This window comes from Callithrix jacchus, chromosome 12 (genome assembly GCF_049354715.1).
Source record: "Callithrix jacchus isolate 240 chromosome 12, calJac240_pri, whole genome shotgun sequence".
Lineage (NCBI taxonomy): Eukaryota > Metazoa > Chordata > Mammalia > Primates > Cebidae > Callithrix > Callithrix jacchus.
This window is the reverse complement of record NC_133513.1, coordinates 43916447-43936428: the sequence shown is the minus strand read 5'-3', so window position 1 is coordinate 43936428 and position 19982 is coordinate 43916447. Positions and strand designations below refer to the sequence as shown.

General features: G+C 50.5%; 1 protein-coding gene across 8 annotated transcripts in view; it reads right to left on the bottom strand.

Moving 5' to 3' along the window:
* The window catches only part of GRID1 (glutamate ionotropic receptor delta type subunit 1), an 806979-nt gene that overhangs the window by 561475 nt on the left and 225522 nt on the right, over positions 1-19982 (bottom strand). For 6 of the 8 annotated variants that reach the window (XM_078345425.1, XM_035267800.3, XM_035267801.3 and 3 more), the window contains one exon: positions 11180-11385. In XM_078345425.1, coding sequence (XP_078201551.1) covers positions 11180-11385 — 206 coding nt within the window. Of the gene's footprint in view, positions 1-6688; positions 6861-8088; positions 8195-11179; positions 11386-19982 lie in introns of those variants that run through there. The other 2 variants (XM_078345426.1, XM_035267806.3) reach the window with 2 other exon arrangements.

The following is a 19982-nucleotide window of genomic DNA, read 5'->3' as shown; positions in this document are numbered from 1 at the left end:
TTGCACTCTAACATCCTCTCCAGCTGAGTGCTGGACCACAAGGCAGTCCTCAACCCCAGCTGGGCTGGCTGGAGATTGTGAGCACTTTCTCACCTCTTCCTAGCCCCTCCTCTTACCACCTGAGGTGCATCCCACATCTGGCTTTCCTCACTTGGCTCTGGGAGCTATGCTTCCTGACACAGAGTGAACAGGAGCTATCCTTCTGCCAGGCTGGCCACAGCTCCCCATCTCTGAGCCACTGATTCATTCAAGCTTGACCCCAACAGCCCCAGATTTGTTCTACAATCTCAATCAAACACCATCCACAGGCAGAATAATGAAACTACGGTTTGCAGAGCACCACCCATGCACTAGGCCCTCTCAAGAGCTTTCCCTCATTTAATTCCCTTGGCAACCCCCTGGGGAGGTGTTAATATCCCAACTTTCAACCAGTAAACAGTCTCAAAAAGATGGCATTGTAGCAGAGTTGGGCTCTGATTCTGTGTCCATTTGCTCCAAGGACAATGCTCCTTCCTCTGTGCCACCAGTAGCCCCAGCCCTGGAAAAAAAAATTATCGTGGCCCCAGCTGAGCATCTGAAAGCCTCAGGTTTCCCCTGTAAAGAGGAGAGTGGGCAGAATGGGTGTGGGAAGAGTCGGACACCCTTGGGTGCTCTGCCCAGCCTTTTCTTATTTAAATCAAACTGATTCAAGTTCTGCATCTCCCTGTGGTAGGAAATCCTCCACCTGCCCTCCCTGTGCCCAGATACCCAGGGCTTCTTGGATGGGGTTGGGGGATTCATGTGTGATTTTTCTGCAATGACCTACCTCCCTCCAGTTCTTTCCTCCCACACCTTCACATTTGTCTCCTACACCAGCTCTTCTCCCCGAGTCTCCATGATTCCGACTGTAGACCACAACTCTGTACACTCCTTTTCCCCAATATTACTCACAGCACACCTTGGTGACAGCACAGATATGTGAATAATGCACTGGGGAGAGGGAGAGGCCACTCCATGCCCTGCGCAGCAGGCAACTGGGAGGTGAGGAGTAGACACGCCTGGTAATGGCCCACCGACCTTGCCACTTCTCTCCTAGGTCCATCGACCCAGCAGCAGGTCACCAGCCCAATTCCTGATGTCAAGCACTAGCACATCCCAAATTTCAGAATGTTGACCTTACCCAAGGGTCATAAAAAGTTTTTTCACTTTTCTCAATGCCCTCCATGCCCATATCCTTACATTTTCTGAGACTCATCCATCTCCCCATGCACACATCAGTCACTGGTCATGTTCTGGGTGCCTGTCCCCTTGTCAAGCACTGTAAAAAAGGAAAAAGGGAAATGTACATCCCAAATACCCTGTACTTAGAAGGATGTTGTGAATCAAGTGTTAATTCCGTTGAGCAGATGAGAAACCAGAGCTCAGAAAGTCACATGGTGAGAAAGTGGGGCAGGAAAGAGGCTGGGTCCACCTGGAACTCTGCCCTTCCCTGCCCTGTAGACAGAAAGCCTTTATCAAATGTCCCCAGACTCTCAGGTGCCCAAAAAGTCATGGAGCTGCTCTTCTAGTTGTTAGGGAGAGGCAAAGGCAGCCCATCCATCCCCTTGGGCTCCCTGTAGGTGTTTTGGCAGAGAGGACTGGGGGTTGTCCCTATCCCCATATGAGCGCTCAGAGGTGTCCGCCACCCCCGCCCGACCATGCCACCTGCTACTCCGTGGCAATGTTCACATAGTCTTCTCTGTGTCATGCTCCAGGAGAAAAATGGGCTCTCCCTTGACCTGTCAATGGCAACAACCTCCTCTCCAACAGCACATAGTGGAAAAAAGCTGGGCTTTGAGTTAAGGTGTTTGGCATTCCTAGCCAAGCTCTGTCATTTTCCATTTTTCATCTTTCAGACCATGAGCAAACCCCAAAATTCCCACAGGCTTAAAGCTCCATCCTAGTCCTTCTCTTCTAGCATTGTTGAGAAGACCCGGTGAGTTTCAGGGTCTGAAAACAGTGAACTTGATAAATAAAAGCTGCCTTTATCCCTCCTTCTGTCCCACATCTCCCTCCTTACCACATTCAGCCCAAAGTTGGACAATGCTGAAGTAAAGTAAGAGTCAGGAGGCACATGGCCCCAGGTCACCCTCAGACCCGCCGCAGACCTGCTTCTGCCCAGGAAGCTCATCTGTACACTAGGGCCACACTAAATGGATAACAGAATGCTCCCAACTCTTCATCCCTTTATGCAGTCACTCCCTTGGCAATGCGACTTTGCAGATTCCCCCTCAAGAGCAGTCTTCCATCCAGAGGAGAAGTCTCTTTCCCCTGCCTATTGGGCTGATTTCATGGCTTGCTCTGGCCAAGAGACTGCAGCATTAGTCACAATGCACCAGGTCTGAGCCCAGGCCTCAAGTGGCCCTGAGAACTCACACTTGTGATCCTGGAACTCTGCTGCTGCCTCATGAATCAGCCTGGGCTAGTGTGCCTGTCCAGGGGCAGGCTCATCACCACAGCTTACAGCTAGCCAGAGCCATCCTCATCAGCCAGCCTTGATCCGTGAGCCAGCGCAGCTGAGACCCATTGAGTCTAACCCAGGTCTGCTGACCAGGAGGCTCATATGTAACAACACATGCTTACTGTTACATGACACTGAGTTTTAGGATGGTTTGTTACACCACACCAGCTAGCTGATACCGAGGTCTTCTTCTCTCCAAGGGGACTGGCAGCTCAAGCATAGATGGCAGGTGACCAAAGCCAAGCTCCTACCAGTGATACAGACAGGAGGCAGGGAAATACTGGGTAGAAGGAAGTTCCCAGCAAAGGCCCCACCCTCAAGCCTGGAAACCCACAGACCTAAATGGAAAGAGGCATTCATGTTTTCACACACAAATGTTGCCTTTTGGCCTGCCATGGCCCCGTATCTTGTACCCATATAAACCCAAACCCCAGGCTCCATAAGCAGACAAGCAGAGGAACAGTAGAGTAACACAGCAGAGGAGGAGAAAAGAGAAGGAGCATCTGAATGTCAAGAGGAATTCAGTTGGAGATGGTCAGAGAGAAGATCAGCTGCAAGATGGCAGAACTCCAGGGAATATCATCTTCCCACTCCATCCCCTTTCCAACTCTCTATCCATCCTGCTGAGAGCCACTTCTATCCAGCAATGAGAGCCACTTCTATCCAGCAATAAAATCCCCTAAATTTACCATTCTTCAATTTGTCCATGTGACCTAATTCTTCCTGGATGCCAGACAAGGACCTGGGTAGCAAGAGGGAACAGAGCTGGTTAACACTTAAGACATCTGCAGATGGCAGAGCTAAAAGAGCACTGTAACATGCCCACTGGGGCTTTGGGAGTCACAGGCACCCAACCCTAGACACTACCATGAGGCCAGAGCCCAAAAGTGCTCATCCCAGCTCCTGCACCTGCCCTTCTTTGTGCTTCCCCTCCTATAGGGAGCCAATCAAAGGAGCCACATCCCTATCACACATCTTGCAAGTGGGATCAGGGAACTCTCTCATCTCACCAGCACCCGGCATGGGCTCTGTTTGGGGATACCATGTGCAGAGGATGACACCAGATGCGGACTACATGGCACAGACAGTTTCTCCAAGATAAATTCATACCAGTTTAGATAATCTCTCTCATTTCTGCCTCTCATGACACGCCCCCTCCCGCCCTACCCCACACCTTTCTACAGCTTCCCTGCTGAGCTGCCCAACCAGCTCTTCAGTCAACAAACAGGCTGCCTCACCTCAACCTCGGGGTGAGGCCCCAGACTGCACACCCTTGGGATCCAGGAGCAAAAAAGGGTAATTGAGCCATTTCGGCTGCTGCAGGCTGTTTCCCTTTATAAATGCCTATTTTTCATGTCTGCTTCCTCCTTGGCCAAAGAGGCTACCTGCTAGTAAGCCACAGAGACTCTGCAGGGAGGAGATGACATTCTGCTCTGCTATTTAATGACCCACAAAGGAAGGAAAGGCCACCAGGTGTCTTCAGGCCCACGCTTCAGGTTCACAGTCCGCTTTGACCCCAGAGAGGCCTACCAGACAGTCCATGTAAGGCTTTCAGCACCCCTGGGCACCAGGAATGGGATGGCATGATTTGAGATGGAACTCAAAATAGAAACAACACCCAATCAGAAAATAAACACCAGAAAGTCCAGCAGCATTCGGGCCTTTTCCCCTGATGATTGCTTAGATGCTCCTTTGAAATATCAAAAATCAAACATTAAATTCTCACAGTGTTTTACTCAGGCACCTCTGCTTGGCTGGAGTGTTAAGAATGTGTTTCATTTGCCCAGTGGGCAATCGAGAATGTAGACAATGTTCATGCGGGAGCAGAAGTCGGTGCTCCTAGGGTCCCACCCTTCATCCATCTGTTTACCAGCCATAACACGTGGCCCCGGAAAAGGTGATTAAGAAAGATGAACAGGGCCCAGTTCCTGCCCTTAGCATTCCCAGGTCACAGTGGAGGGAGATGGTCATAGCACAAGTGGTGGGTGCAAGGCTGGCTCTGGAATGAGGTGGCGATGGAGGTGTGTTCAGGAGGCAGCAAGCTCTGAGGGATGTGATGCTGCTGTCACAGAGAGGGGACAGTGCTGGTTGGCACCTGGACAGAGCTCACAGTGATTTCCCCAACACTCAGGGGCTTTGGAAAGATGAGGAGGAGGGTGGGGACAGAGGAGGAAAGGAACAGAGCCATGCAGAGTCTCAACATAGATCCTAAGAGGACAGCTCTCTGTTCCCTTCCCGCCCCAGGTTCTGGCTGCCTCTTGCAGCCGCTGAGTTCCAAGACCACCAGAAAAAAAAATCTTGGAAACATTTCTTTCTTGTGATCTTATTTCTAAGAATTTCTAAGAAAACAGGAATTTCTCAGACTGGAAGCACTTTTGCTAAAGTGCTAAGGCTTTCAAATCCGTAAACAGAGGGACATAATTAAATGCAAATGCAGGGCCATATTTAAAAATTAATCTCCTATAATTAATTAGTAATTCAAAATATTCTGGTAAATGATACTTAAATGACACAGAATTATCCTAGCTCTGAGTGATAAAGTCATCTGCTAAAGATTTACTGTGTTAGAGTGAGAAATATTTGCATATATCATGTGGGACAACAGAACACTGAGATTACTTAATTTACCTTTGCTGTAAATGTATTTAAAAGCATAGTCTTTATATTCAAATTGTAGGAGCTTCACTCACTGCACCAAACTCTGAGAAGCAACTGATTTGAAGACAGGACTAAACCCAGGCTTGGCTTCTATGAAGGATTAAATTGACCTCCAGGTACACACCATGCCTGGTAGGCCAATCTGGAAGAGGTGTTGGGTGGCCCCTTCCACCTTCTTCCTTCACCTACTCCATCTAGCCTGGATGAAAAGTGACATCTTTTACCAGAGCAATGGGATGCTGTCCAACCAACCAGCTATTCTCTCTGCTGTTCTTTTTCCTGTTCTCTCTCTAAGAAAGAGATCACTGGTATCTAACTGCAGAGGTCAATGTCATCTGCTGCAACTGTCACTGTGTAGCTGCCATTTTCTTTCCAAAAACAGAATGCCTCCCCCATACTACTCTGCCACCAGCAACGCTGTCCTCCTGGTGGATGCGTGTGTGCATATTGCTGTGTGGGTCTTCATAGGTGCATGTTTGTGTGCGTGTCAGCATCTGTTGGATTGTGCCAGTCTGAGGCTCTAATTGTACCAGTGTGTGTGGCTGCTGATTGTATCACTGCATCAGGCTGTGTCCATGTGTGCAAGTTTATGTGTGTGCACAAATCCATGCCTGGTCTCCCACATCTCCCTCCACTGCTGCTTACCCCCACCACCCCCCCCCCAACACACACTCATCTCTCTCTGCATCCCATATTCCAATGCCATGTATCACAGCTGGGTTCAGGAATGTCCCACCTGCAGGAGCAGCCCTGGCCTGATTTGCTGACCCACACAGGCCTAAGGCAGCATTCTTAGGCAAACATAAGCCTTCCCACCAGCTGAAATTTTCAGACCAAAGCCCTTGCTGAAGTGCTGGTCTAGGAGTTGCTGACCAGCCAAGCAGACAACCAAAGTACACACACACAAAAAACACAGCTTACCCCATTCCTATGGGAAGTAAGAAATATAAAATGCCCATTCATTTATTCCCTCAATATTACTACAGACCAGGTCCCATGCTGCTCTTGGGAAATAAAATGGGGAATATCACACAGTCCCTGGCCTGCAGACAGCACATTCTAGTTAGAAGGACAGATTGTCCAACATTTGCAGGACACACAGAAATGGATGGTGCCTGGGCATCAGGGCTGGGCAGGCTGCCCCTGTCTCCTTGTGAACTAGAAGCAAAGAGCAGCAACTCCTCTCCATAAAGTATACAAATTGTTTAAAACCATTTAATTTTTCCACTCTTTCCAGTGATACAAAAGACTAGAGGGGAAAGGAGGAAATACAGCGGAAACTAAAGGAGGAAAGAAACAGTGGCACAGAACCAATAAATGAGAGGTGAAAGGACAAAGCCCTGGAGTCCCCAAAATGCCCACAGATACTGATACAGGCCTCAGTGGATGACAGCCCTGGGCACAGCTGCTCTGCCAGCCACTGTGGCATGGTGTGTAGCATGGCTTTCCACATCACAGCCAGTCTCAGAGAGGAGAAGGCACTGCCCCTGAATTCCAGGTCCCCCAGCATTTGAGAGGGTTCCTCATCCATAGGAGGCCCCCAGTTGGTACCTGCTGGGTGAGTAGATAATTGGATGGATGGATGAGTAGATGGACAGATGAATGGAGGAATGGACAGAGAGATGGACGACAGATGAATAGATGAACAGAATCCCTCCAGGAAGTTGAGATGAAGCCTAGGGCCAAATGACTGTGGACTGGAGTTCTCCCCATCAAGCCTGACCTGGAAAAGAACAAGAACAATAAGACATGTAAACTGTAGGGTGTTAACCTCTAATGCCCTGAAAAAGACCCAAAGAATACACTTGTTCTGAAGTCTGGATTGCCTGTGCCAGACGAGGGAGCCCTCCCTGCTGATGTCCAGCCTCAGCTCCCCTGCACACCCATGACGGCAACTGCAATCATACAAGTTCCTGAATATACTAGGGATCTGCTGACCCCTCTCCCCAGCCCTTCCCTGTCCACAGGGTTAGTACAAGTTCATTCCTAACAGACTCAGCCCTAGAGTCACCTAGTCCAGGAAGCTTTCCTTGACCCTCTGACGACCCCATCTCTCCTTGGGCAGAGGGCATTGCTCTGTCCTCCGGGCTCTTACAAGAACTGGCCTACCTCTGCCATTTCAGGTAAAAGGGTCTGTTCACACCTCAGTCCTCCCCACCAAGCTGGGAGCCCTGTGAGAGCAGGAACAACAGCCTACATGCCACACAGAACTTGGCATTGGCTGAGGTTCAGTATGCTAAACCTCTTCTGCTCATGGCTTTTCCTGTAACTTCAAATGCTGGAGAAGTGCCATGAGCAGAAGAGAGAAAGCTCCAGCAGCCACCAGCAGGATTCCCAGAGCAAGGTGCCTCTTAGCAGCTGCTGCCTTGGTCACTTCAGCAATTCCATGGGTCATGATCCCCAGCTGGTGAGGCAGCTAACAGGCTTGCATGAGGGACATCAGAGTTGGTTGTCATTGTGCACTGAAGTCCCACTTAGCAGCCAGTGGCCCAGAGAAGAGCCAAGGCCCAGCAGAGGACATAATGAGTCCAATCCACTCCCCGTTTGACGGTATGACAGTATGACTGTAAAGCATCATCCACACTCACATGGAGGGCTCCAAGGCCAAGCCCAGGACAGAAGAGGCCCCCCAGGAGGAAGGATTCCTCCATGGCCTGTACCCTTGGCAGCCCCCAGAGTAGCCTCAAGGTGGCACCAGGCCCGGGACCTGGAGACCTGAGTCCTGTCACCCTCAGTCCCATCCTCCCCAAGGCGAACCTCTCCACACCTTTTTAAGACGAAGCAGTGGTGTGGTGGCTATAAAGACGGTGATGAGGAGACCTCAGAGGATGGAAGTAGAATAAAGACTGAGCGAGGGATGTGAGGGGTCTCTGGGTGGGGCCTAACACACAAGCCCACAGTGTCCCCAGGCAGGCCTCAGCACCCTGGCCTGCCACAACTCCTCTACTCACCCACTCACTGCCAAGGCCAGCTCGCAGAACCTGCAGGCCCCGCCAGCGCAGCCCCTCGTGAAGTGGAATCACTAGTGGTGCCATGTGCCCCCAGGCCAAGAGCCACCTGCAGTGAATGAATGACATTTTGCAAAATGTAAAAGATTCAAGCAGCTCTGACTTCCTCACTCGCTCCCATTTGATGAGGCTGGTTGAGGAGAAAAGGGGAGAACTTACGGCATGGAAATCCACGTGGCCCACGCCAACTGTAGCCCATCTATACCATCCCGGATGGAGCATAATATTGACATGAATGGATGTGTGGGGGCTGCTGAGGGGACATTTACTCCTCCTTAACTGTGTCTTGGGCTTCATAAAATTCAGAACATGTTCTGGCAGTGTGTCACCCTTGTGAACATCTTTTGTCCTTGTCACAACAAAGAGGAGGTTGGGTCGGTCTGCTCAAGAACCCCAAGCAATGCCTCCAGGTGGTGAGGAAGGCTTCGTGCAGGGACAGCATTCCCAGGTGTTCCTAGGGGACCTGCTGGGCTTGCTGGTCCCTTAGGAACACATGTTTACCACCAGAAGCCACATTTCTTCCCCTCCACACTTAGGAGATACATTAAAATGCTTTGTGCATAAGCACCCTAAGAACGTCTGCCAAACCCTGGCCAGAGACAGTGGAACCAAAGCTTTCCCCATGAAGTCAGCATGGCCCTATTTCCCCACTCCAGCAAGTGCAGTGCTGTACACTGTGCTCCTGGAATCGTCGCAGATAGAAAAGAGGGGCTCTGGAGGGAGTAAAATCTGGACTCAAATCCTGTTCAATGCCTTAGTGGCTATTTGTATGATCTTAAGTAAGTCATTTAACATCTTTAGCTTTTCAGTTTCCTCTGTCTGCAATGTGTGAGGATTAGAGAATGCACAGAAGGCCAGAGTCATCGTGGGCACCCAGGAAACCTCAGCTTCCTCCCTCCCAATAGCAGGCACATGAGAACAGAGAACAAGACTCTTATTGGCAGAGACCGAAGACTATGGTGGGAGCTGTTGGCCCAAAGTCCAAATGCCATCCTTCCCCTCAATCTCCTGCCAATACTCCCAGGGGCTTGTGGGACAAAAGACCCTGTAGCATACTAGAGGGTGGAGGGTTTAGAAATGGCCTATAGGATACTATGCTTACCACCTGGGTAAGGGGACCCATATTCCAAACCTCAGCATCACACAAGATTCCCATGTGACAAATCTGTACATGTAGCCCCTGTATCTAAAATAAAAGTTGAAATTTAAAAATAAAATAATAACCTGACCAAAAAAAAAAACCAGTGGCCACTCCAGAGGCATCCCCAGCCCCACCGCACTCAGCAATACAAGCAGGACAAAGCAAGCCCAGCATATCCACCACTGCAGGTGTTTGCATAATTAACCACTTGGAAATAACACTCTTAGGCCAGTCTTAGTTATATGTTAAATCCTCACCGGGCTAGAAACAGGAAGGGGCTAAAATCCTCTAGAAGGGAAATGCATGAATATGTGCAGTGGAAAAAAAACAGATGCTTTTGAGAAGCTATATGGTAAATGCTTTATCACAGCTGTTTCCTTCATCCCTTTTAACAGATGAAGAAACGGAGGCTAAAACGGTGATGCAAACGGCCCAAGGTCACACAAATAGTAAGTCAGGGAGCTGGGACTTGCCCCCAAATCCATTCAACTCCAAAACCAATAGTCTTTCCACTCCTAAGCTTCACAGCAGAGCGAGAAGGAAAGGAAGCAAGGGGAGGGGGCAAGGAATTGGCAAGGAGCAGGAAGGGAGGGGGCCGGTGATGAGATTAGCAAACACCACCGCCAGTACAGACTCCAGCTGGGGAAAGACTGCAAGAAGAGCCGTCCCCTGAACAGGGCTTTGCAAACGCACAGCTGGGTACTTTCTGAGAAAGAACGGACATGTTAGTGCTGCTAATCCCAGGCTGCCTATTACTGGACTGAATCACTTCATGCAGGGCAACATGTTCCGGTGAAAATGCCAGGAGCCTATGGGACATCACGGCCTGGCTGACCACTGGCATGATTCGGGGCCTGATTAGCAGAGAGCATCAGGGCTGCCAGCCAATTGTACCACATTAAGCATTCCAAATTTTAAGCTCCCCAGCAGTGGACTTTGGGCTGGCTCCTGATGCATGAGGTAGCATTCTGAGTAATAATTAATTAGAGGAAAAAGCAGCATAAGCAAAGTACATCAAATGAAATTAGTATCATGCTGTATTTCTCTCCGTTTTACTTTCAATTAGAGAGGGCCAACACGGCTACTGGGGTGGTCTGGAGAATCCGCAGGGAGCCCTTGGTCACCCCATGACCCATTCAATCTGCGCCTGCTCTGAGGCACACCACATCCCGAGCTCACCCACCAAAACTAACCCAGGTCAGAGGGAGACCTGCCAACTCCAGCCCATCACCTCTCTGCCATTAGACTACCCGGGCCAGCGCCCATCAGCCCACTCTTAGGTTGTTTCTAGTTTGTTCTCAAATGAATGGATTCTTCTCTAACTAATGGCTTCTTAAACTGGTGGGCCCTATCTTCATTAGAAGGCCCCAACCTCTAATAGAGATGTTTTTAAAAGAAATATATTGATCAGCCCAAGCATGAAAAAAAAATAACCACATCTAATGTATCCTTCAACAACAGGCAAAGCCACCTCCTCCAGCTGCTAAGAAATCTCAAGGCAGGCCTACCCATCTCTGCAGAAAGCTCAACGTTTATTTTATCCCTAGAGGCTTACACCTGTCAACAAAGAGAAGAAAATTAAAAAGAAAAAAAAAAGGCCAGAATCTTGCCTCAGAAATCTCTGTCAGAGACTGGTAAACAGGCTTCCCATCAGCCTCCCCACAGCTTCTCAGAGTCTGAGCAGGCCTTGAGTCACCTGTCAGGGAATAATCAGGACCAGGCAGTGCTCAGAGAATCCCCTCTTAAAGGCTGTGTGCTGCGGGCCGAGTACCTACAGGTCTCCACGTACGTTTTGGCCGTGTATAAGAGGACCGCGCCCTGCAGCCCACCTGAGCCATCTTCTGCAGAGCCCTGGACACCAGGTCCCTGAGGCCTCAGGCCCCCGTGACCTACCTCATTGATGAAGGAGTGGGCTCCCTGAGGGCTGAGCAGCAGGATAGCGCGGCGCAGCGTGTCCCGGTAGCGATTCAGCTCCTCCGTCTTCATCGTGGTGAAGAGGCTGGTGAATACGTGGCTAATGTTCTTGTCCACCTTTTGTAAAGAGACATCAAGGCCCAGCCGCGAGGCCTGGTCCAGAAAGCTTTGAAGTCCACGGATATCTGAGCAGCGGGAGAAGAGGAGGAGGAGAAAATCATCTTTAAGTGGGAATGCACCGTAGAGGGTGTCTAACGCCAACACGTCCCACCCCTGCAAGTACCAGGAAAAATGAGGGTCCAAAACTGCCTCAGTGATCCCCTAAACAGAGGTTTGAGGACAACAACGTGGACCCAGCAGTGCTAACCAGTGTGTAGCCCAGGCCAACCATCTCTTCCCACAGGTTGGATGCCATCCATCAGGTCCTTTGTCCAGAAAGTGCCCTTGATTCACGACAAGCTCCCTATATGGGCCCAGTCATGGCAATTCTGGCCTTCAGGCCACATGTGCTGGTGGTCCCTGGCCCTGGCAACCCCAGTCCCATCCACCTCCCTCTGCTCCCCACATGGGGCTCCTTGACCAACCATGGCCAGCTGGGGCCCCTGACTGGAGCGGGACCTCACTCCCTGCACCAATCCTGTGATTGTGCAACCTGCACCACGGCACCCCAGCCCTGAGGCATGGGACCCCGTCTGGCTTCAGGAACCTGATGAAACATTCCTCCTGCCTCTTTCCAGCTGGAGTGACTCTCACCCCAAGTCCAGTCAGAAGCCCATATCATGACGAAATCAGGGATGAACAGGGGGTTCGAAGAAGTACAAAGAGAGTCCATCCTGGCACGGGTGATCACTGGGACAGAGGCCTGCTGGGACAAACTACCCAGGGATGGAGGATTCAACAAGAAGGGACCTGGAACTCAATATAATTGCACTGTACATTGCTACAAATCTCTCCTGGTCAGGGCTGAGGGTGCTACATTTTGTTTAACCAGACCCAAAATCATCTCTTAGCAGCAGCCTTGTATAAGCCATTTGGCTTTCCCAACAAGAGGCAAATCCAGGAACAGAGGCAGGCAGCTCTGAGAGGGAGACACAGTCCTTACCATGTCATTTCAGCCCCTGGGTCCATGTGAGGCTGAAGCCTGTTTCCCCCAAATTTTCCAGTTCTATGAGCCAGTGAATGCCTTTGCTTGCCTAAGGTGGGTCACATGCAGCCCAGAGTCTCAACCCACAGGCCACTTTTTCAAAGCCTGGGATGTTTCTTGCATCTAGCCCATCCTTGCATTACACCTCCCATAAACAAGACCCACACCTGAGTTGCACCCTCCAAAGGACACTCTAGGTCTGCCCAGATCCACAAGCTGCACTGTCCCCATGCCCTGGGAGGCCCACGGGCATGGCCTGGCCCATGCAGTCACCAAGATCAAAATCCAAATAATCAGTGTTAGTTTGACCAGATTTTGTTCCTAACCAATTCCTGTCCAAAACTCACTCTGTGCTCATTTCGCACACATCCTGATCTATACTCGTGCCAAGTGCCATGCAAGGTGCTGCCGGAGTCCCAGGCTGCCCACTGTGCCTAGAGGACAGATTCACCACTAAGCACAGTACCAGCTGGACTCTGTGACAGGAGCCATCACAGGGAACCAAACAGTGCAAGGGAGGAGAGCAGAGCACCAAGGCCATCGTGATGAGGGTTCTGGGGGCTATGCACAGGGCCCCCTTCCCACCACAGGGGGAAAGCCCTGGACTAGGACCTAAGCACCTGCCAGGAACCCTAACACTTAGGGCTCAGTACAGTCCCTGAAGCCCTCAGGCAAATCGCCATCCCCTTTGAGCCTGAGGAGCTCTCTGTAAAATGGAATGAAAATCACCAACTACCATTTTGGGACTCTGAGGAACCACACTTCCTGTGCAGGCCACCTGCTTGTGTCTCAGGAGCCTGCACCTGGGAGTCCAGGAAGCCCACCTCCTGGTGGTGCATGGGGAAGGCATAGCAGCGTCTAAATGAGAATGCTGGGAGCCCTCCAGAGATGGCAAATGCGTGACCTTCCAGCCATGGCCTCAGCTGCCCCTTGTCCATCAGCAACCTGGTCCATGGAGCACAGCCATGTGCACAAACCTACTGGCTTCACAAAGCACAGGGGTCTCCGTGTTGCTCTGCCCACTAAGTCAGACAGGAAGGAGAGCCAGACCCAGGGTCGGGATGAGGTGGCCAGCACAGGGCTCCCCCAAAGTGAGGAGAGGTAGCCAACTGAGGACGACACAGTGCCTTGCACTTGCCTCAGGGCTCCAGGCCTCCGACACACAAGCCCCAGGCTGTTGACACCCTGGGAGTTTCCAGAGAAGCAATTCATTCTCCATCAGCCTGCTCAGGGTCCTGAGGATCTGTAGCTCCAAAGCTTCTTGAAAGAAAAGGTGAGGAAGATAAAGACCTCTTCTTAACCCATCAGAGGGAGGAACAGGGCAAGTGTGCAGAGATGGTTCAGGAGCCCCAACCAGAAACACCAGTGCTGATGTCAGCCCTAGGCCTGCCCTCTCTGGAGCACAGCACAATGAAAATCTGCCCATCATAAGCTAGAGGACATCTCAGCACCCAGCAGCCACCCACACCAAAACCAGCAGTGTGCTGCTATGCTGGAGACATAACAGTTTTCCATGGGTGCCATTGAGGGTTTTCCCCCTGGATCTGGGCTGTACATAACACAACCTCCAGCCATATATGGCTATTAAAACTTCAATTAATTGAAGAGAAACACAATTACATACTCAGTTCCTCAGGTCCACTAGCCACATTTCAAGTATTCAACAGCCACATCTGGCTGATGACTACCATGTTGGAAGCACAGATACAGATCATATGAGATGGATCATCACAGAAAGTCCTATTTCCTGGTACTGCCTGGAGAAACCAGCTTTAACCAGTGTGGCGCAAATGATATTCCCAAATATGGGGGACTAGCTGCCTTCAGGCCCCTGGCAAAGGCTCCTAATCCCAGGTTTTTTGTTCTCTCACTGTGAGGACTCCTCCAGCTCCAGCTCTAGCTCCAGCCGTGGCCAAGTGACCTGCAAGGACTATATGGGACAGTCGTAAACTTGATGCAGACAGAAGTTTCAATAAGTGTTTACGCATTTCCATTTCTACTCTTGGACCACGCCACCACAAGAACATCCCCACACCAGCTGCTGGAGGAATGTGGAGACACACAGGAGAGTCAGGCAGGCTCCCACGCAGCCATCCCCAGCCAGCCAGCCAAACTCAGATGCATGAGCGAGCCCACAGCAGAACTGCCGGGTTGACCTATAGACTCATAAAAAATAATAAATGACTGCTGCTCTAAGCCACTAAGTTTTGGGACGGTTTGTTTCCCAGCAATAACAAACCGATAGGCCAAGGTCATTGGATGCATTGTATCTGGTATCGCTTATGAAAATGTTAAGTGAAAGAACAACACTTTTACCTTAAAATGTCACCCTGTCACGGCTTGGTTGAGGCACTGTCTGTACAGGGCTGAGTGCTAGGCAGCCCCAGGGCAAGGCCATGTATCCACAGGCAGCTTCTGCAGCCCTGCCCCCTCCTTAGGAAACCAGTGGTTCTCCCTGCCCATGGCCTTGGCTGTGACCCAGACCCAAGCTCAGCTATAGGATGGGCATGAAGGTAGGACCCTGCCTGTCATCTACAAGCTTCTGCTCCTTCTAGCACCTTCTAAGGCCAATATAAGTCTTTAAAATGGCAGAGACTGGCCATGTCTACAGAGCATACTTTGCTGCACGTGCACCATGAGGGTTGGCATGAGTCCATGGGTCTGGTAGGGCCACCCATGTGGCCCCAGGGACCTTATGCCTCATGCCAGCATGGCCAGTCCTCTCAGACTTGGGGAAAAGTCACCTTCAGTCCCTTCCCTAAGCTCCCTCTACCTAAAACCTTTCTTCAGGGAATAGGAGATGCCATGGGCAGGTGGCAAGTGCCTTAGGAGCCACAAGTACACACGACCATGCTCACATGGAGGACACAAGCCCTCAGAGTGCCTCTGCACCTTCCATTGCTACATTGCTGGCTTCTGTTCCCACAGCTCCTGATGGGACTGAGCCATCAAAGAGAATTTAAGCTCCCTGCCAGCGGCTGGCTCCTCACACCTGAAATCAGTGATGCTGGCTGAAGACAGTGTTCCCGAGGGATCACAGCCCTTGGCTACCACCACCTGCCCTCAGTTGGCTGAAAAGGTTAACTCTCAGCTTCCTCTTCCTGAAGCTCCTGTCCAGATGTGTTTGCGGTGGGGGCTGGAGGCAGAGCAACAGTGGGAAGCACAAGCTGCAGCCCTCCTGCCACTCCCCAGGAATGGGCCCCACTTCTGGAAGCCCACTTCTCCCACAAAGTCCTTTTCTCCCACAAGAAACTGAATTTGTAATGCCACCCTACCCCACAACCCTACCCACCCCCCAAAACAAACAACTGTCTGCAGCTGCTGCTCAGGAACAGAGAATTCCCCAAGAAGGTAGACAACGAACAGAGCTGGAGCTTCCCGCACTGGGCCCCTCTGGAATCCCTTGGTGGGCCCCTCTGGAATCCCTTGGTGGGCCCCTCTGGAATCCCTTGGTGGGCCCCTCTGGAATCCCTTGGTGGGCCCCTCTGGAATCCCTTGGTGGGCCCCTCTGGAATCCCTTGGTGAGCCCCTCTGGAATCCCTTGGTGGGCCCCTCTGGAATCCCTTGGTGGGCCCCTCTGGAATCCCTTGGTGGGCCCCTCTGGAATCCCTTGGTGGGCCCCTCTGGAATCCCTTGGTGGGCCCCTCTGGAATCCCTTGGTGAGCCCCTCTGGAATCCCTTGGCTCCCACATAGCTCTGGACTTTGTCCCAGGTCCTCCAAGCAAGCTCCCTGTACATACTAGCCAGCCCCACCCACCATCACCAATGCGGCTTCTACCAACCACACGCACCTCCACCCACCCCTGGGGAAGGTTGCTGACTGAGGTCTTGTCAGCCTTGCATCAACCCAATCCAGAACAGGCATAAGAAGGGCAATGGCCACTGCGTCTCCAGGCACCCAGGAGAGGCATGGACTCTGGAAAAGGGCACTGGCCACTGCAGGGACAGGGAGGGGCTCCCGAGAGAGGAGTCCTGTGCCTTAGAGAAAGGAGGCAGCTCGGGGAACGTGAGCCAGTCCACTCCTGGGAGGAATACAAGGTGACAGTGCCTGGGTCAGGCTTCAAGGTCGCCTCTCTGCTCCCCAGCCTCACTGCACAATCTTTGAGCTCTCAGGGGCCCCATCACCAGGCCTTCCCAATACCCAAGCCTGCCAGAATCCTGACAGCATCCACCCATTCCTTCTCCCAGTACTCACTGAGCACTCTGTGTCTGTCTCTCCCCTGGGTATGGGAAAACTAAACTGAACGAGCCCCTGGGGTTCATGTATCACAGAACTTAACATTTCAGAGGCTGAGAACAAACCAGAACAAATCAAAAGCAGGATAGACAAATACGTCATTTCCAACAATGAGAAGAGCCCCAAAGAAAATAAATGCTAGACTGGAGGGGACTTCAGGGTGGGACAGAAAAGCCCCTGCATCTGTGAGGAGAAGCAGCTCTGGAAACCCCTTGGGAAGAACATTCTAGGAGGAGGAAACAGCACACAGAAAGTTCCAGAATGAAATATCTTTGACATCCAATGAAGAAAAGCCTTGCTCACCCCATGACAAAGCTGGACTGTGAAACTGCCAGAAAAGGAAGGTGAGGGTCAGTGGGTACCAGGGACCACCATGGGAAGGAGATGACACAGGTCCCTCCCCACCTCCACACCAGCTTCCTGATGCCTGCCCTGCTCATCCTGGCACATCACCCCATGCATCAGGCTTCACGACTCTGCTCTAAAGCTCCTGCCAAAGCCGTCAACAAACAGGGATCCTCCTCAGCCTTTGTCTTCCATGGTTCCCCAGCATCCGGCCTGTGGCCCTGCCTAATCCCTCTACTGCTGGGCTTTCAGGCACAATGAAATGTCCCTCTGCTCCCACCCACTTCCCCTTCTCCTCCCTCACATGCTCCCGGTCACACTCCCAGTAGTCCTGGGGGTCTCCCTGGTATCACCTGCCATGTCTGTTCTCACAAGTCTGAGAACAGCAGCACCACACATGAGCTAATGAGACACACATCCGGGACTGGCCGAGGCCTTTCAACTTCACCTAAACATTTCCTGAGCTCCAATCTCCCTTCTCAGGTTCAGCACTGTCACCTCTGCCCTGGGGCTCCTGCAGCAGTGTCCTGCAGGGTCCCTGACCCTACCATCTGCCCTCCAACACATTCCACAAGAATTTTCTCTCTTGAAATCATATCTGATCATAATATAGCCCTCTTCTAAACCTTCAACAAATAACACGATTTATGTAAGAATTGCTAAGAAATTAGTATCCTCAAAAGCATCAGTCAATCAAGTTGCAAACAAAAAATCTTCTAGAGACTTCATTATTGTGCACAAAATAGACTCCAGACATTTTGGTACCTAAGAGACTGTGGTTCTAACATTTTCTTTTTTTTTTTTTTTTTTTTTTTGAGATGGAGTCTTGCGCTTGTTGCCCAAGCTGCAGTGCTGTGGCACAATCTCAGCACACTGCGACCTCCACCTCCTGGATTCAAGCAATTCTCCAACCTCCGCCACCTGAACAGGTGGGATTATAGACGCCTACCACCAGGCCTAGCTCATTTTTGTATTTGTAGTAGAGATGGTTTCACCACGTCTAAAGGCATTTTCTATTTGTTTTCACGTTCATCACCTGCCTCCGCCACGACCTCCCCAAACCATGAATCTTGCACTCCAGAAAAGGAAGCTCTTTGCCCAATCTTGGACATCCCCCCCACTCCCCCACCACACACACACATGCTCCCTCCACTGGGAAACTCCCAATTTGAAATTTACAGAGCCCCACTCCTCTATCAAGACCCAATTCAAACTTCCCCTCTGAGGCCATCTCAGATCCTCAAGTTGAAATTCATGCCTCCTTCAAATTTAATGATATTAAATAATATTAATAAATAACATTAGATCATAATATATGGGAAACACGAACCAGGCCTCCCCCACTTGTGATACTTATCAAATCCCAAGACTCAGTGCCTAGCACAGAATCAGAAACAGTGAAAGTTTATGGAATCAAATTGAACCACAGCGGGAAGCCGCCTGAAGCCGGGCATGACTTCAGCAGCCACACAATGACCACATATCCAGTGGAGGCAAAGCCCTACTTGGCAAGGAATTGAAGTTGGGAAAATGATTTTTTCAAAATCTAAGGTTATAGCTGTGACTATTCCTCCACTCCCTCTGAAAAAAATCAGATAGTCACTGGGTATTTTTAACACCTTCTTTCTGAAAATTAATTGAAGCAAAAGAACACATTTCAAATTGCTTCCCCTACTATTTTCAATTTCTGAGAAAGGCCCAGGCACTGAGAGTACTTATAGAGAATATTTTACCATCTGGAATGTACAATATACATGTATGAAGGCTGCCACCTCACACCCAGAAGTTCACAATTAGAAGTGTTTTTGGATTATTGGCAAATTTTCCAAAGGCTGAGACACAACTTTAATTTCGTAGACTTTTTTTTACTTCTTTCCTATCTGAGCCCTCAAAGATATGCTTTGAATTTCTTTCTAGATGTAGTGTTCCCATCATTCAAGTTCATTTCTAAGAGCCCTGCTCAGCCTCCTCTCCTCTTTCAACGCACATTCCCCTCCCACCATCAGCTCCTCACATCACCATAGTTGTTGCAAGCAGAGCAGTTGTGATGGCGGCAGGGTTGCCATTTCCAAGAGAACACAAAGAACTATCTGCTGTGGTTCCAATCACAGGGGATACCTTTGCCCTCTGCCCACCCGGGATCCATCTGGAGCCTTACCTCCCTATACCTCACACATCAGCTTCTCAGCTATGCATTTCCTCTTCCTCTATCCCCACCCTCTTCCTTCCTTCCTTATATATTTCCCAAGTACTGTCCTGGGCCAGGCCCTCTGCTTGGTGCCAGAGCAGCAGAATTTTAAAATTTCACAGCCCTGTCCTGGAGGACCTCTAGGTCCTGAGGGTAAGACTGACATTGACCCTGAAGAAAGGAGTGGCTCCCTTCTGCCACTTACTGAGCACCTCCTAATGCCAGAACATGTTCCATTTACAGACAGTATTTCATAAACAAATGAATTCCCTGCCGGGCACCAAGCAGGCCCAGGGGCAATTCGGTTAAGGTATGGCACATCCAGTAGTTGCCAGTAAAATTGGAAGCAGGCCTCCCCCATCGTGGGGTGACAACGTCACCCAGAGCCCAGGCAAGGGCTGCGTTCAGGTGAGTAGAATGATGGTGTCCTGCCAGCCTCAGCAGCAGAGGGCTACTGCTTTAAGTCTTCTTGCTCACAGTCTCATCTGGGAGAGTCTTGTCTGGGGAGAGACCTCCCCTGTCCCCATCACAATCCCAGCTGCCCAGATGATAGTTATGGCAGGTGTGGCCCTGACATCCTCTAGAGACATCCCATCCTTCAGCCCAAAAAACTCTACCCTCTGTATTAACCATATCATTTTTTCCAAAGATATAAACTTATTTATTTTATTTAACTTTTATTTTAGTTTCAGAGGGTACCATATGGAACCAAAAAAGCCTGAAGAACCAAGACAATCCTAAGCAAAAAGGATTGCCTAAAGCTGGAGGCATCATGTACTTAACTTCAAACAATACTACAAAGCTATAGTAAGCAAAACAGCATGGTTCTGGTACAAAAAATAGACACATAAACCAATGGAACAGAAAA